We start from the raw sequence: 18,636 nt of genomic DNA on the forward strand, positions 1-18,636 counted from the left end.
CTGTTTTTCATTTGAACTGTGCGCAAATTAAAGAAGATATGTGGGCGGAAGTGAAGCGGAATCCTGGTTTATTTTGGATGTGCCCGGGATGTAGAAAACTCATGGGTAGTATCCGTTTCCGTGATGCTCTAGGCTCAACAAATGATTACTTGCAAGCCACTTGGGGTAAGCAGAATCAAATTCTTGAAGAGCTTAAAACCGAGATTAAGAGTAATGCGGAAAAGATCAACCTTATCTTAACTAAGCATCCCTTAACACCTCAACCTGATAACCCGTGGCCCAGAATCAGCAATAGACCACCCAAACGACCGCGCATCCAAGTGGACTCCTCTCCTAACGACACAAACACGGTTAAAATGCTATGTGGTAATAAAGAAGCTGAAAATGATTTAGTTGTTGGTTCCGCAGATTCAAAATTCTGGTTGTTTTTATCTCGTTTCTCTCCACACGCCACTGTGGAAGAAATTGAGAGATTTGTTCAACAGAATTTAGAAACCGACCAATCCGTTGAGGTTGTCAAACTTGTGCGCAAAGATGCAAACTTGGATGAGTTAAAGTTTGTATCTTTTAAAGTGGGAATTGACCCCCGTTTAAAAGAAAAGGCAATGCAGCCAACGAGCTGGCAAAAGGGAATTTATTTTCGGGAGTTTGTCGACACTGAGCGCAGAGTATTTTTATTTCGCGATCCGGGACGTGGAAACGAGACGCGACGTAGATCGCAGCCAGATAATTTCGCCACCCCCACTGCAGGAAACTAACTGGAACGCTCCATTCAACTATCTCACGACTCAGAACGGACAAGCTGAAACAAAGGTTAACACATGCGTTAGAGATGAGCAGTTATCTGTATATTGTAATGAGTCTTTACCATCCACTGTGGGGACAAATCGTTCGGTGTCGTTTTGTTCGGCAGCTGTTGTGCCGCAACAAGAAATGCACACACCGCTAAGTCATGTGTCCGATCTTTTTCGGCACGCGCTCCCGTCCGACACAGCAATTGTTCGCACTTGCTATTCCAACCGATCATCTGAAATAAGTAAGGAGAAGAATTACTCAGTTGCCGCGGCAGTTGACACTGTTCTCCATGTATATTACCAAAATATGAATAGCATTCGTAGCAAAAAACGCTGTGAAATGGTCTTCATGTCCACGCTTGAATGCGACTACGATGTGTATATCTTCTGTGAAACAAATTTAGACTCGTCAATTTCAAATCAGATGATTTGCTCAGATAATTTTGTTACTTACCGTTGTGATAGAACGTTATCAAACTCAGATAAAGAGACTGGTGGAGGAGTTTTAATAGCCGTTAACAAGCGTTTTCCAAGTTGCATCGTACGAGAATCTGTGAATAATGAAGAAATTTCGGTAAAAGTATCCATAGGAAATATTTATATTGTTCTATGTTGTATCTACTTACCTCCTGGGTCAAATTTGCAACGATGTCTGTCTCACACTGAAAGTGTCCGCGAACTTGTTGATTCATTGGGAACTGAAAGTAAAATTTTTGTTATCGGCGATTTCAATTTGAAAAATACTTGTTGGCGCTATGAAAATGAGGAGGATATATCGCTCTTACCTTGCAACGTTCGATCGCCTGAAGAAGTGGTAGTTGTCGATAACTTGGCCGCTTGTGGATTGTCACAAGTCTGTGGAATTCCAAATAATAACAATCGTTTTTTGGACCTTGTATTTACGAACGACGAGGATAGCTGTCAAATTGAGGTGAGTCATCCTCTGATTCAGCATGAATTGCATCACAACGCAATGTCAGTTGCCATCAACGTTAAAACATATCGAAGCGTTGCTCCTCGATCACAGGGTGATTCAAAAATAACGCTAAATTTACGCCAAGCTGATTATACCGTAATTTCTGACGAACTTTTGCATGTTGAATGGCAGAACATTTTTATTTCTACAGAGTCATTCAATGTTGCTCGATTGAAACCGATACTTGATGAAATGATTAGTTTCATAAATCGTTTCGAAGCGTTTGATCGTATGGACAATAATGTTTTAATGGCAGAAACGGCATTAGATTTCAACGTAATAGCATTTTATGCCAAATTATATGAAATTTTATCTCGGTATTGTACAGTCGTTCGCAAGCGTGATGTAGACATCAGTTATCCCACGTGGTTTGACAGCGAGACAATTTCACTATTAAAAAGGAAGAAGAAACTGTATAACAAATTTAGAAAGAGTAGGCTCTCTTCAGACGAATTAGCGTATAGACAAGCCAGGGATGCTTTCAAATCCAGAAACAGAGCACAACACAGCCTTTATATGGACAGATTGCAAAGAGATATACAGTCAAATCCGAAGACTTTTTGGACATACGTCAATTCAAAGCGTCAGGACAAAGGACTACCGACAAATGTAACGTATAAAGACAAGAAAGCTGAAAACGCCACTGAAGCTGCAGAATTATTCTCTGACTATTTTAAAAATGTCTTTGATAATGATCAGCGAACAGAACCCTCCAGTGTAGCTCCACCGCTAGATTCAAATTTTACTACATTTGAATTATCGTTATCAGATGTCCGCAAAGCGATTTCGGCTCTAGATACATCTAAAAGTAGTGGACCAGATGGAATTCCAAATTCTGTGTTAAAAACTTGTATGGAGGGCTTCTTATTTCCACTGCATAATTTATTCAGTGTGTCTTTAGCAACAGGCTCATTTCCAAAACTATGGAAGATATCGCACATCATACCAATTCATAAAAAAGGTTCCAAATTACTGGTTGAAAATTACAGAGGAATTGCCATTCTCTCGGCCATACCGAAAATGTTCGAATCCATGGTTTATGAGCATTTGTATCGTAAGATTGAACCCAAAATATCAATTTGCCAACACGGATTCCTTAAAGGACGCTCAACAGTAACTAATTTGGCGGAATTTGTTTCGAGAACTGCGCAATGGATGGTGGATGGGTGGCAAGTAGATACAATTTACACAGATATGTCTAAGGCTTTTGACGTAATAAATATTGATGCGATCGCAACATTGCTGCCAAAATATGGAATAGGCGGTATAAATCTGAGGTGGATAAGCGACTATTTAAAGAATCGATCGCAATATGTCAAGATTGACAAGAGCAAGTCAGCTCCATTCCCGGTCTGGTCTGGTGTCCCTCAGGGGAGTCATCTTGGGCCATTGCTTTTCGTCACAGTCATGAATGAGCTCCCGGAACTTCTCCCTGGAGTTCACATCTTAATTTATGCTGACGATGTGAAGGTTTTTCTCCCGGTGAAATCTGTTAAGGACTGTCGAATTCTTCAGGATGGTGTACAACATTTCATCGGATTCTGCAAAACGTTCGGCCTAAAAGTTAATACGAAGAAGTGTAATCTGGTGTCCTATACCCGAAAAACAAATAAATTGCTATTTGATTATTACATGGACGGTGAAATAATACCAAGAAGAGACCATGTATGCGATCTGGGGGTAGAAATGGACAGCGAGCTTAACTTCATCCGGCATACTGAAAAGGTTGTTGCAAAAGCAAATTCTTTATTTGGCGTGATCAAACGACTCAGTGGAGAATTAAAGGATCCGCATACTATCATCTCATTATACAATGCCTTGGTACGAAGTGGTGTTGAGTACGCAAGTGTAATATGGCAACCATTCTACGAGGTGCACAAAAAGCGAATTGAGCGAATCCAAAAGAAATTTATTCGCTATGCCCTGCGGAATTTAGAATGGACCGGAGAGATGCCTAACTATAAATCGTTATGCTTATTGGTTGGAACGGAAAGTTTGGAGAGCAGAAGGCGTACGACAGATGCTCTGTTCTTAAAGGACATACTCGCCGGCAGGTATAATTCGCCATATTTATTAAGCCAAGTGACCGCGAATGAAGGACGTTCGTCGTTAAGAAGTGTTAGACCTTTTCGTTTGACAAATAGAGTTCAAAATTACGCCAGAAATGAGCCAATGTATAGAATGATGGCCACATTTAACAATCATCGTGACATCATAAATGTTGACTTGACCAAGAAGCAAATTAGAGATAATCTGAGAATATTTTATGTAAATTATTTGTAATTAGTAGGTAATAACTATGTAACATTTTTTTTAATATCGATAATGGGCAGAGCCTAACATCAGTCAAATAAATAAATAATAATAGATTCACTTTTTGATCCCGATTAAAGTTTTTCCATCAATGGAAAAGATGACAAAATCATTATGATGAGGCTGCTTCAACCGACTCGGAATTTTTTTTAGCTTTCTCCAATTGCATAGCGCACTCTCGAGCCATAACCAAGGTTTTTGGCCATTACTCGCCGGATTGTGAAATCCGAACACCCGATTTCCCGAGCCTTATTGGCCTCGCTGGATTCTTTTTAATCATTCTTTCCACTTTTTGGAACCTGTTCCCTTCAGCGGTAATGGAACGGCACTTGTATGCCTTCCGGGTAGGTGTATAGGAAAGCTTATCACTCTCTCAAGCCTTCTTTATATAGTACACTGTTCTTTCCGATACTTTTACCGACCAAACTATCTCCTTTATGCTTGCTTCGGCGCGCAATAAAACGACGACGGCTGACCGATTATTTTCTTGTTTCTACATCTTCCAGTTTACTCAAAACATGACAAACTGCTATTTGAAATTTACTACAAAAATTCGTCACGCACCCTGTATTTCAAGAGTGATCAGTAAAAATGAGCTAAGTTGTATTAAAATGCTTTTTTTCGTTAAAGAATTCCTAGTAGCCTACTTTTTTTCGTGCGACGAAGAAAAAATGTCGGCTAATCGTTTCTATTTCCGTCATTCATAAAATGTAAATATCTCACGCAACACATTGTCGTTATCCGGGAAACCTTGCATGACCAGCAGAAATTTTTGCTGAATGACATTTGTCATGCCGTCCTACACAAGCACACGCGCGCTAATTTCGTAAACATTGTTGTGGTTTTTGGTTCGGACGATAGACAATTTTGATGGACGGATTATAAAACGGTACGACGAATTCAGGAAATAAAGTTAGTTGCGTAATTTCAATAAAATGCTTATAATAATCGCTTTTTAGCATAATTAAAGTGCACGGATCGGAAGGTAAGCGTGTTTGAGTCCAATCAGCGCAAGAACTTTTGGATTATTCGTTAAAGGAAAATTGAGGTAGCTTTCCTTACTACGACGGAAATGAGCAATAATATCTTCAGGCTTGGATAAAATTAGCAATAAACTCTAGTTAAAAATGTACTGGGCAGAAGAACGCAATTAGTCTCGCCAGGGACGGCTATTTTTTCCATGTGTGGACTCATCACTGGGACCAGTAAAGTTGGTCTATTGTGATGTCGCCCGGGTGTTTGCTGTATGACCTGCACAGCATTTCTTTTTGCTATATCGCTATTGAGTGAGCGATATGCTATTTAAATTTTATGCGTGCTTGTGTGTATTAGGGTTTAGCCTTTCTTCAAAGCTTGATCTACTTTAGCCACTTATTCCTCGCTGCTAGCACTATCCCATATTATAGCCATCCCTGGCGAGGAGCTTCGTTCCTCTGACCAGTACACTTAACTATAGAAGGGAGGGACTTTTGCATTGTCAAGAGGTTTCAGTGGGTAAAACTGTTGTGAAACGGCCCCGGTTGTGAAAGACCCATAGTTTTTAACGTTTTTATTATCCTAGTGCTGTCAAGTTACTACCAACGTCTAGTCTCATAGTAATATAACTTTTGAGCAAACAACGTTCAAACTTCAACATTTACAATGCTTTGTTTGAAAAAACACTCAAAAAAGTTTCTTCGCATGTTTTACAATTGATTATTTTGTGTACCAAATGGAATAAAAAAGGTTAGATAAAGGCATATAAGCTTAGTTTTGGACTTCTATTTCATCACACAGACAAATTTTAGGTAAAATAAAAATTAAAAATTATTATATTTTTTTTGCAATATGGCCACCGCCCCGGTTATGAAACAGTCGAGTTCCCCGGTTGTGAAACATCTAGAAAATCAATTATTTTATACTTCATTAATCATGTATTACTTTAATTGGGGCATTATGAGTCTTTATGGTAGTAGGATTCATTTAGGTTTAGCAAAAACTCAATTCCTTGTAACAAATGCGCCAATGAGTGCTTGCTCTTTTTCATGCATTTTTTGCAAAGCAGACTCGGTAACTTTACGGCTACGGAGCCCAAAAAACGAGCAATCTGTCATTTAGCAGGCTCTCTCTCAGTTTACAACTACCGAAATTCCACTTATAAATTTCCCGAACTGTGGAAATATTCATTCATGTTCCCTGTTCACAAGAAAGGTGACAAGCAAGGGGAAAGTCGCTGAGAACATTGTGCTTGGCATCCTCTACGGAACGATGTCTTACACAGTTCACCTCGCTGATCACAATTCAGGTACATTCATTGCAAAGTCTGTGGCACCCAAGTGGCACCATTTTACATCAAAATTGTCAAATATTGGAATCTGGCAGCTCTGACAATCTTTGACATTATTCCCGTTGTTTGAATCACTGTGCGATTATAATTGAGGATTTGATAAGAGAAAAGAAAATCCTCAATTATTTATCTTTGACATTGTCTAACTGAACAATAATGAGCACAAGTTTGAAGTGATCGGCACAATAAGGCGCACACTGAACAAAATTGGCACGAATAGAGTAGTTCTAAAGAACCCTTGGTGACAAGAGAGACTTTCGGAATTACAGAGGCATCGCCTCCTTATGCTGCTATTCAAAAGTATTTGAGATGAAGCGCTTTTATGCTCATGTAGGAGTTATATTTCAACTGCTCAGCATGGGATCTGTTCTAAGCGGTCTGTTGCGATAAATTTGCGTTCGTAAAATGGATAATGGTGGACAAATTGATGCTGTCTACACTGACCTCAAGACAGTATTCGAATGGATCACGCAATCCTCCTGAGCAAACTAAACTTAGGGTCTACAGATCCTGGATCGTCTGGTTTAGGTTGTATTTAACAAACCGATCGCTTTGCGTTAAAATCGGAGCTTCTCGTTCTGAAGTGTTTACGAATGTTTCAGGCGTCTCCCGTGGGAGTAATCTTCGACCCCTTTTGTTCTGGCTATTTATCAAGGAGCTTTTTGTCATACTGCCTGCTGGAAGTCGTCTGTTTTACGCCGAGGCCGACGACGTCAAAACATATAACATCATCAACTGCATCAATAATTGTGACCAATACCAATAATGGAAACTAAATGTTAGCATCAGCAAACGCAATGTGATAAACCTTTCATCGCAGCCAGAAATCGATCATCTTTGTCCATTCTATTTTTGGGCACATGAACGTAGGCGTGAGTTTACCTTCTTCTTCTTCTTCTTCTTCTTCTTCTTCTTCTTCTTCTTCTTCTTCTTCTTCTTCTTCTTCTTCTTCTTCTTCTTCTTCTTCTTCTTCTTCTTCTTCTTCTTCTTCTTCTTCTTCTTCTTCTTCTTCTTCTTCTTTAGCAGCATAGAACCGGGATGGCTCGTGCTGTTTCAAGCACTCGTCTCCATTCAACTCGGTCTAGGGCCACTCGTCGCCAATTTCCTAGTCGTCTCAGAAGTCGCAAATCGCTTTCGACCTGGGCGAGCTATCGTGCACGTTGGGCCACCCTGTTCCTGGTGCCGGCGGGATTGTTGAAGAGGACTATTTTCGTCGTACTGTCGTCCAGCATCCTTACGACGTGTCCGGCCTACCGTAGCCTGCTAACTTTCGCAAGATGTACGATGGGAGTCTCCCCAAGCAGTGCCTATAGCTCGTGATTCATACGCCTCCGCCACTCTCCGCTTTCAGTTTGTACTCCGCCAAATATCATCCGCAGCACTGAGTTTATCACATTAGAGATTTAGGAGTTACGCTTAACTTCGAGCTGACTGTCAAACCTCACTATAACGACATTCTGACGAAAGCTAACAGACAACTTGGCTTTACAATAAAATCTCTGTAGACTTCCGCGGCTCGCTGTGTTTCCTGGCGTTAGATTGCTTTCCAGTCCGCTGTGTTCTTTCTACTTTAGTAGTGTGGTATACAGCGACTTCTCAGTCTCATCTTTTGTATAACAAAAATAGTTTATAGGAGTGCTTTAAATTTCAGGAACATTAGTAGAATCAGATCTCACGATAACTAAAATAATTAGTGTCCAATTGGTGTGGTATGGTGTTGGATTGCTAGATTCGAGAGGGCTCGTTGGCTTCCATGGCGTCTACCTACCAACCTACCTTCCTACACTACCAACCGGGGACGGGACGCGAGGCATACAGATGTTAGGCATACGGACGCAAGGCATAGTACGCTAGGCATACAGACGTCAGGCATAATGGATATGAGGCATACTGGATTGAAGGCATACCGTCAAAAGGCATAATGGACGTGAGGCCGAGTGACCGCAAGGCCGAATGGACGAGAGGCCGAATAGACGTGAGGCCGAATGGACGCGAGGCCGAATCGACAGGAGGCCGAATAGACTTGACTTTATTTAAATTGACTCTTTTCGGTGAATTATTGAATTAACTTAGTATTGTTAACGTTTCTGCTTACTTTATTCAGCCATCCTCAGAAATTTATGACAAACAACTTATAATTTAAATTCAAACTTGAACGTTTGTCGCCGCTATCGTTTTACTGTTTCCTTGTCTGTAGTGATCTGATTTGATTTTGACATATCTGTTTTGCCAAGCATACATTCGGCCTCGTGTCCATTCGGCCTCGTGTCCATTCGGCCTCGCATTCATTCGGCCTCGCATCCATTCGGCCTCGTGTCTATTCGGCATTGCGTCTATTCGGCCTTGCGTCTATTCGGCCTCGTGTCCATTCGGCCTCGTGTCCATTCGGCCTCGTGTCCATTCGGCCTCGTGTCCATTCGGCCTCGTGTCCATTCGGCCTCGTGTCCATTCGGCCTCGTGTCCATTCGGCCTCGTGTCCATTCGGCCCCGTGTCCATTCGGTCTCGCGTCTATATGCCTTGTATCCGTATGCCTTATATCCATTATGCCTAGCGTACTATGCCTTGCGTCCGTATGCCTAACGTCCGTATGCCTAACGGGGTGTCATCCTACCAACCTACCTTCCCACACTGATCGCTGCCGACTACTTGGAATTGATACTCAGCACGGAGTAGATTAAATAGCGTTGTCTATTTTTGTTCCGATACAGTTTCTCACAATAATTATCATTTAACCTAGAAAAAAAATAGTTTTCTGTTTCGTGAATGTCAATCTTTTTATTTTTAAATAGCAGCCATATGACTACATTTTACACCGGAATCGGATAATATCATAGGGCAGTACAAAACAAAACTGCTTTGTAGACACAATTGGTTTTTCATCGTCGCATTTTCCAACTGGGCTAGCGAATACCGATTGATTGTGCTTAATTTGCTGTTAAAATTGAATGCATTCGCTATCACAGGATGCACATCTGATCGGTGCTGACCGTGCTTGCTGACTGATTACCATACACAATTTGGCTTTTGATTTCCGGGCTCATAAATTGCGTGCGCTCAAATCAACCAAATTCGTTTCAATTGCGTTTGGAATGTTAAGTCTTCCAACAATCAATGTGCAATTTATTCGCATCGATTGTTAAATTAAACAAACAATCCATAAATTATCGTTTCACATTCACCACTCATTACAGTAAAGTCTCACCGTATTATAGCCATTAATACCGTTTTGCGGATGCCCTCTTTTAAATAAGGATGAACAAATCATGAAAACTTAGACTAAATTAAAGTATGAACCTGGCTTTCAAGCCAAAGTCTGTATCAATATTCACAAATTTGCCCTACAAAAATAATTATCGGTGTGAAAGACTCGTCTGTGAACTCAGGTCTTTCGAAGAAGACCTAGGGCTTTGATTTCTCGTAAGATATTATGCCTTTCACTAGATATATCATCTTCCCGTAATAACACAGCGCCCACTCATAGGACGATGGTATTTCGTCGAATGCGTTGGTGTTTTTTTCTTCCATTTGTTTGATTTATTCAATAACAAACAAGCATAACAAACGGAAACCTACGTGTAGGACGATGTATGCAATCATCGCAAACAAAAACAATAGGAGTAGGTACAACACCAGTAGGCAGCAGTCAGTCAGATTCAATTTAAACTTTGAACCATCATGGGTAGGCAAATGAGCTGACGACCGGAGAAAGGCTTTGAAGTTATACAATAAACCAGATTCAATTATTTTAATGAAAAAAAAAATCGTTTTTTTATGTTTGTCAACCACGAACAATATGGTTTCTAGTGCAGAAAACTCGTGACTATTGTTGGACACGCAATGGAAATTATGTTTAAATAATTCCAATTTGTGGGGAAAATGTTGTATACTCGGGCTCGGGAAGATTATTCACCATCAGAATATCAGTCAAATCGTACACAATTGAGCTTTCCTAACTCCGATCGTAGCTACTAAACCTATAGAGCAACTGTTCTTAAAATATCAATTCATTTTTGGTATTTTTTAAAGTATTTCCAATGATTTAAATTACTAGTGAAAACCAGTTACGACTCAGCTGTATATTAGTGAATGAAGAATATACTTTGCGACAACCTTCCAAAATAAAACCAGTACGAGCAGAACGAAAGTAATTCAATTCTCTGTCCATTCTGGCATAGTTCCAAATAACAAATGAATTCACTTTCATTCAGCAATCTGCCGCATTGTACGACCTGCCTGATCCGTAAGGTTCGCTAAGTTTAACAGAGTGTTTGCTTTTTGTACGCTGTTACAAGCTGTGAAACTCAACACAGAAAAACGAACCATTATTTCACTCTGCGTTGGGATGTTTTCCATTGCCGTACTATTTTTAATTTGTAAAATTACAATTTTGCTCGGAAACGTTCCTTCCAGTGGACGCTAGGGATACTCAAAGCGGCGTTTCTGGGCCGGGAAGCAACGTTTTACTTGACCATTCTGGGCACCCCTCGGTACCAACAGAGCTCGTAAGAGCATTAAAGTGCAAACAGACAAATCTACATGCATCAAGAAATCCAACATCATCTTCTTGGTTTGGCTTACAAAAACCGTAGTCTCATAAATATTATCATACCGTCTAACACATGCACAGAAAACACCGCCCCCAGACTGTTGAGGAAAATTCAATTAGTTTTTAGAATAACTTCCCGCGGTTGTCTACACAGTCTGCTCCCAACATTTGCTATATTTTCTTTTTATCTCCTTTTCAACCCCTGGCAGGCTCTATTACACACGCATGACGTGGTAGCTAGAGAAGTATACGGCGAGGAAGCACTACGGGTAACACCACCACCGATCGCACCATACCTGAATGGAGGCAACGACGAGATCGACAACGGTGACGCCGCCGACCTGCAGCACGTCACACGCGTCCGGCTGGTGCAGTTCCAGAAGAACACCGACGAACCAATGGTGAGTAAAATGTCAAACAGTTTCATCCAACGCTATAAAAACAAAACCTATTTCGTTCGGCCAGGGCATAACGCTGAAAATGACCGAGGACGGTCGCTGCATCGTCGCCCGGATCATGCACGGTGGCATGATTCACCGCCAGGCGACGCTGCACGTCGGCGATGAGATCCGGGAGATCAACGGCCAACCAGTGCAGCACCAGACCGTTAGTCAATTACAGCGGATGCTGCGGGAGGCGCGTGGTTCCGTTACGTTTAAGATAGTTCCTTCATATAGAAGTGCCCCACCGCCGGTAGAGGTAAGTACGGACGAATATAGTATAGACACCAAAATGGATTCACTTGCTCGAATCTATACATTGTACAAGGAGATAACTTCATCTCCTCCCATGAACTTTACAAACTGATAAGATTGCATTCTCGATTGCCCAACCATGTTTCAATGCCAGGAAAGTAACAAAGTTTCCAATCCAGTGGCACATTGTATAGGCGAAATCGAATGCTAGCTGTTTGTTTGGTAAATCAAGCGTATTATGTGTCTTTTCATCGTGAAATCGAAAACCAATTTCGTATCAACATTTCGTTTGCACACGGCAAACATATAATGGGAGTGCGCCTAGAGATACAGGTTACAGGTGCTTCAAGAAAAGCACAGGAAGCAGAGTGAAACCAAATATCCTTAAAGCCATTTTTTTCCTCGTATATTCCTACTATTAGTATCCACTGTTAAAATGGTTGGAAAATTGTACGCCTTTACTGTAATCTATGAGACTGACTGTTGCTCAACTGCCTGAAACACATTTACCTCCCAAAAGTCCCAACATAAAGAGAGGCACACTCTGTGTGGTCTGAATTATGAATCTCATTTGTTCTCTGTGTATGGAAAGAATATAGTTAGGCACTGCCTCGTTTGGTCCTTCTTACCAAGAAGGGTTTTCATGATAAACTCCATAAAAACCGTGGCCAAATCAATTGAGGTTAATTAACTCCATTTTGTTCTATTCCTATAACCAAATGTGCTACATTCTTGCGGAAACGTGCAGCTATTCAGGATAAGACCGGCGCCTGTTTTAGTAAGTATTATTGTTGACATTCAGCTGCGAGGTTCTAGTCCCGTTTTTTTCGGAATTTATTAACGTTATTTTTTCGTAAAATTGATTTACTTTCTACCGCATAAACATCTGTGTTTGTATGGGGACATAATCCAACAATCATTTTACATTTCCTAATGCAGGATAATAATTTATGTTGTTTGCTAAACCTACAAATAAGCCACCATGCGTGTTCAAACATCGAAAATTAATTACATTCATTTGCACACTGCACTCATAGCATAGATCGGGACTATTTTTTCCCCAACGCGCAACAATCGAACGGACGAATTGTTCCATCCAAATAGACCGTCTGTTGCGAGATGAATCATTCGGATTGATATTTACGAGCGGCTGTTTGCTAACTATTAGCCTCCTGGGCAGACTGACTGCAACATAATTAAACATGATGGATCTCCAATTTCAAAACGTTCTATCGAACATGATTCCGTTATCGAAAAACGACCCTACACACCGAGATGATTGAAATTCTATTTGCAGATTGTTTACGCTCGTTGTGCATTCATAGCGGTAGTCACTAACCATCATTAGCGCGTTTTCAATTAAATTATGTTGCACTTCATTCAGGCTGACCTTTCGATCCAGCTTTTGCTAGTGCTGCGGATTTTTTTTTCGTAGTTTCAACAAAGAAACTGAAGGTTTTGAGACTCAATTCTAGGAGAATAGATGGATTTAGTCACTAGCGTGCCCAGACTTAGACAAAAGATGGGGCAGCTGAGGTTTTGGAAGAACGTTTTGACCTAGAAAATCAAGTAATCGTAGGATGGTGAATCTATTATTGCTTTTCACAAAAATACCGGCTTACTTATCACAAAAATAGATTGAAAACTCCGAACTAACGCCGAACAAATCAAAGGTGAAATTGACCTAGGAATTAGACTTGGAAAAGGACTAACTTCAAGCCCAAATTAGTCCAAATTCAAGTGTAATTTAAGCTGTATTTAAAATTGAACTGGAAGTTGGACTTAAAACTGGACTTCAAAATGAACTTAAATTTGGAGTAATTCGGACTGGAAGTTTTATTTAAAATTTTACATTGGACATTGGAATTGAAAGAAAATTTGAATATTTTATTGTGAAATTGGACTTCAAATTTTATGAAATTCGAATTCAATTAGACTTGAAATTGGATTTGAAATTTTGTTCCTTTCTCTTTTCCAGTCCCATTTATCGACTATTTGTTCGGTTTCTCTTTTTTTCTGTACCGTTTGCCCCCTTTTTCTTTTCTTTTTCCTTCCGTTTTTCCTCCTGCTCTATCGTTTTTTTCTTTGTTCCTGTTTCATTGTTCCGTTTTTCTTCGTTTTCTGTTCCATTTTTTATTATTTTCAGTCCTGTTTTTTCTCTTGTGAAAATTCATATTCATTGTATTTTTTCACGTTTCCTTCTCTGCCCTCTCTTTTTTCGTTTCCAGGTTTCGTATTTTTTTAACTCGTTTTTCATATTCGTCTGTTTCGTTTTTCCTCTATCAAGCGCGCCGTTGTATTTAATGGTGAATTTTCGGCTTTACAGTCAGTTTTAAATCGCAAACTATCGACAAGAAAACGTGACAATAGTGAGTTTAAGCCAAAATATGTTTTAATGTGTTTTATTCTGTTATTTACAATAAATACCAATTGCAGTTACCTTTGAAAAAGATCAAAACCGAAGGCCGAAACGTCAGGCAGTATAAAAAAGCCGTTTTCGATATAAAACCGAAACCGAAAATCCACCATGCAATATATCTCAGTCAATATTAATAACATAAACGCAATGTTGTATTTAATTTTTTTTTGTTATGTTATTCTTTCTTGGCTCCGTTTTTTACCTTTGGACTTTGGAAAACTGGAATGTTTTCTTTTTTCCTTAAGTTTTACCTCTTTCTTGGGTCCGTTTTACTGTTTTTGTTTCTTTTTCTGTCCTATTTCCCCATCCCATTCACGGTTTATCCCATCTTTATCCTTTTGTATCTCATTTTTATCGTTTTCCTTCTTTTTTCCCGCTATTCTTTTTTTCTTTTTGGTTTCTCCTGTTTTATGTTTAATTTTGCCTCATCTTTCGTCTTTTTCGTTCCCGTTTTCCCACCTTGTCAGTTGCAGTTCCTTTCTTTATACCGTCTTTTCCTTTTTTGTTTCGTTTTCCCTTCTTTTCTCACTCATTTTTCTTTTTGTTTTGCTGTTCTCTTTCTTTTCTTTCTTTGTCGCATTTTTCACCATTTTCAGTTCTGCTTTTGCTTTTCTCTTTTCTGTTTCAAGTTTTATCGTCCTGTTTCATCTTTTCTAGTTTCCTGCTTTCTGTTCCCTGTTTTGTTTTCTTCTGTTCCGTTCTTTTTTCTGCTTTTCCTCCTTTTCTGAAGCGTTTTTTTTCGTGTTATCCAATTTTCACTTTTTATCTCCACTTTCCTCTTTTTTGTATTTTCTCTTTTCAAGGAAGCAACCTTTTCTAGCCATTTTTTCCTATTTGTTTTTTGTTCCATTTTTTCTCCTATGTCTTATTTGTCTTCTTTGCTTTGTCGTTTTCTTTCTTTTCTGTTTTTGTACTCAATAACTTATTTTTTGCTTCGTTTCCTTTGTTCCAATTTTCCACGTGGACCAAAACGTGCCCTGAACAAGACAAATGGGATAGAAAAAGAGGGAAAAGGAAAGAAAAATCCGGACAGCATGGAAGGGCAAACGAGACGTAAAAAGCGAAAAGCGAAAAGTGGAAAAGAAAACAGCGAAGGGAAAAAAGGAAAATCCGGAAAAGGATGAAGAACGGAGGAGAAAAGAAGTAAAATCAGTAAAGAAATCGAGAACAATAATAAGAGCGAACTGGACAGAAAATAAGTAAAAACAAAATGGAGAAAACGAAAGGGGAAAAATACGGGAGCAGGATAATAGAGAAACGTGAAAAGAAAAAGAATAAAATAAAAAAATAGAAACGAAAGTTAAAAGGCATAAAACGATAAAGAAAAACAGAACGTTACAGAAAAGGAGGGAAAGCAGGACATAATTAGAGAAAGAACGGAACAGATGAAATATAGCATAACAAAGGCAGCAAAGCAAAAATCGGAACAAAAGAAAAAAGCTAAAACGGGGACAGAAAATGACTCGAAACGAGAAATAAAAGAGGAAAACGGGCCTGAAAATTAGGAAAAAAGACAAAAAACGGAACAGAAAATAGAAAAACAAGAGGAAAATCAGGAATAAAAAAGAAGAAAAACAGGATAAGAAAAGAAGAGAAAGGATACAGAGAAAGAGGAAACTTATCCTATTTAATTCTACTATGTATATTTATTCTTGACAGTATTTCACCTACGACTTGCCGGCTTCCTCAGTGTCTGGTTTCGAAGCCTGCAAGTCGTAGGCGAAATACGTATCTGTCAAGAATAAATATACATATCAGAATTAAATTGGATAAGTTTTTATACTTTAATTTCCAGGTTTCGTATTCTACTAAGAAACTCCAAAAACTTCAGAAAAAAGGAGACAAATAGAGGGAAGACGGCATAGACAAAAAATTATCAGAAAAGGTGGGAAAACGTGTAAGAAAAAGAAGAAAAATAAAAACAGAAAACAGATGAAACCAAAAGGGAAAATAATAGCGAGTGTGTGTGTGTGTGTGTGAGAGAGAGAGAGAAAGCCAGACACACACACACACACACACACACACACACACACACACACACACACACACACACACACACACACACACACACACACACACACACACACACACACACACACACACACACACACACACACACACACACACACACAGAGAGAGAGAGAGAGAGAGAGAGAGAGAGAGAGAGCCTGTAGAGTAAACGGAGAAAAGAAGTTAAACAGGACAAAAGGAAAATGATGGGATGAAAACCGGAAAAATGGGATAGAAAAAAAGAAAAGAAAAACGGGACAATTAGACCAAAGAAAAAGGTTAAACAGAAGAGAAAAAGACGAAAAACGAGGCTGGGAGATAGAAAAAAGGCAAAGGAAACAGGTAAAGCGTGTGAGAGAGTTAGATGAACAATGTCAATCCAAATTTCAAATAAAACCTCGTGTCTAATTTCGTGTTCATATCCAATTTCAAGTCTAATTTGATTCCTATTTTAAGTTTAATTTTAAGGTGAAACGGTACTGAATCCCAACATGGCCAGATCGATCGCACCCATATCCTCATATGGACGCCATTTTTCCGGCCATGTTGGGATTCAGTTCAAGTCCAATTTCCAACTTCTTTGCTGGTAATTGTCATTTACACTGCTGCTGTAGTTGAATTCAACAAAGCTGCATTGTTTTCATGGAAAGAAATAAGATCAAGAAACAAGTGACATTTGTCAAGTTGCTTTCGTTCGCCCTTAGAAAATGTGCGATCTGTAGAAAAGCTAAGACTTAAATGTAGTTATTTAGCTACTACTATGAATTACATAATAGCATATCAGTTTCTTTCTTGTTTTTAGATTACAATTTGTAACAAAATCAAAATCATTTGATAAAAAAGTTGATATTGTGTATTTTATAGCGATATTTTAAAAATTACTTGAAAAATACGTTATAACTTATCACACAGCTAGGCACACGCTGTTTTTTCAACTCAATGAATTGTAGCTGAAAGCAAAAACACCGTGATGATAATCCGCTGCCTGTTAGATGGTTATTTAAACAGATTGGTCCCATATATATTTTTCAACTTCGAAAATTTTACTTCAGATTTTTCACCGCTTTTGTATAGATCAAATTCAGCAATATCTGAATAAATTATTACTAACATTTCCTTAATAACCATACCTATAGAAACATATAAATTACACAATGCAATTGATTGTGCGACCGATTTTCATACAAAATGCCATCGTGGCGAAGGCCTTTTACCAAAGTGCGACCAAATCCGCAATTCCGCATACATCCTGTTCCACCACCGCACCGCACCGGTGTACAACCCTAACAACACGAGTTTGTAATCGAATCGTAAACCGACTAACCATCGTGTGGGATCTTGATAATTCAAAAGTTCATTAGCGTCGATTCGAGCGTGGGTTGGCTACACACCACAAGGGGAGATACGTGCATCGGAACTCTTTGGTCCATGGTTGCCAGCCAACCAGGGCGCTGATTGCCTGGCATTATTGCCAATTAGCAGCAGAGAGGTTTGCTGCGTGATTCCAGGGCTGGCGAAAACAGGTTGATGTTTTTTTTTAACTACGATGAGTTGGCGGTAAATATAGAATGTCCAGCAGAATATTAAATTTTTCGGATTACGTGAGATGATTCCGCTGCAGCACTTCATTAGCATTTAAAGCTTCTGAACCTGAACGGAAGTGAGTTCGTTTTTGATTTCCTTTCCATCGTTGGGTCAGTATCACAGAGCCAAACATGTACGCGTGTACATTTGGAATTAATACGGTCTGCCGAAATGTCTGTGCCGAGTTTCATCATTTACATGCAAATGTCATCCTTTTTTCATACACTTCTGTTTGTAGTAATTGAAGAATTAATTGGCCAGCAGCAGTACTATGAATGTGTATGAAAGTCAATAATTAAAACAGATCAACAACTCTATTAACCGGCATTTATGTTTTTCTGCTCCTTTTTCCACCCCCCTGGTTGATCAGATTTTCGTTCGTGCACAGTTTGACTACGACCCGCTCGACGATGAGCTGATTCCGTGCGCCCAGGCTGGGATAGCTTTCCGTGTTGGTGACATACTGCAGGTAACTGATACACATTTTGTCCTTTTTCCACCTCCACCTGAAGCTTACATCACATATATGCAATTGCTAATGAAGTTGTCTTTTCTCATTCGCACAGATTATAAGCAAAGACGACCATCACTGGTGGCAGGCTCGGCACGATGCCGCCGGGGGTTCGGCCGGATTAATTCCCTCGCCAGAGCTTCAAGAGTGGCGCATTGCCTGCCAGTCAGCGGACAAAACCCACAAGGAACAAGGTAAGCGAGCGTCGCGTCCGGTAGGTGATGCCACAATCCATTTAATCCCACATCTCATGCGTGTTTCATCCTTGTCTTTATCCCCGAAAAAGCAATGAAAAATGTCTCACCTTAATTCGTTGAGTGTTGCCTGGAGAACAACATCAAGTGCATACATTCGAGCATTGTCTAGTTACTTTTTGACGATTCTTTAGTTTGTTTTTATTGAAATCCTTTATTATGGACGATAAATTCAACAAGAATCGTTTCACTTTTATTTAGCGAAAA

At 39.5% G+C, this 18,636-nt stretch overlaps 1 protein-coding gene across 11 annotated transcripts in view; it reads left to right on the forward strand.

Moving 5' to 3' along the window:
• Positions 1 to 18,636, forward strand: part of LOC128732679 (peripheral plasma membrane protein CASK) — a 780,557-nt gene that overhangs the window by 747,223 nt on the left and 14,698 nt on the right. For 9 of the 11 annotated variants that reach the window (XM_053825969.1, XM_053825977.1, XM_053825980.1 and 6 more), the window contains 5 exons: positions 11,166 to 11,357; positions 11,422 to 11,655; positions 12,400 to 12,429; positions 18,026 to 18,133; positions 18,231 to 18,369. In XM_053825969.1, coding sequence (XP_053681944.1) covers positions 11,166 to 11,357; positions 11,422 to 11,655; positions 12,400 to 12,429; positions 18,026 to 18,133; positions 18,231 to 18,369 — 703 coding nt within the window. The remainder of the gene's footprint in view (positions 1 to 11,165; positions 11,358 to 11,421; positions 11,656 to 12,399; positions 12,430 to 18,025; positions 18,134 to 18,230; positions 18,370 to 18,636) is intronic. The other 2 variants (XM_053825978.1, XM_053825979.1) reach the window with 1 other exon arrangement.

Source organism: Sabethes cyaneus, chromosome 1 (assembly GCF_943734655.1).
Source record: "Sabethes cyaneus chromosome 1, idSabCyanKW18_F2, whole genome shotgun sequence".
Classification (NCBI taxonomy): domain Eukaryota; kingdom Metazoa; phylum Arthropoda; class Insecta; order Diptera; family Culicidae; genus Sabethes; species Sabethes cyaneus.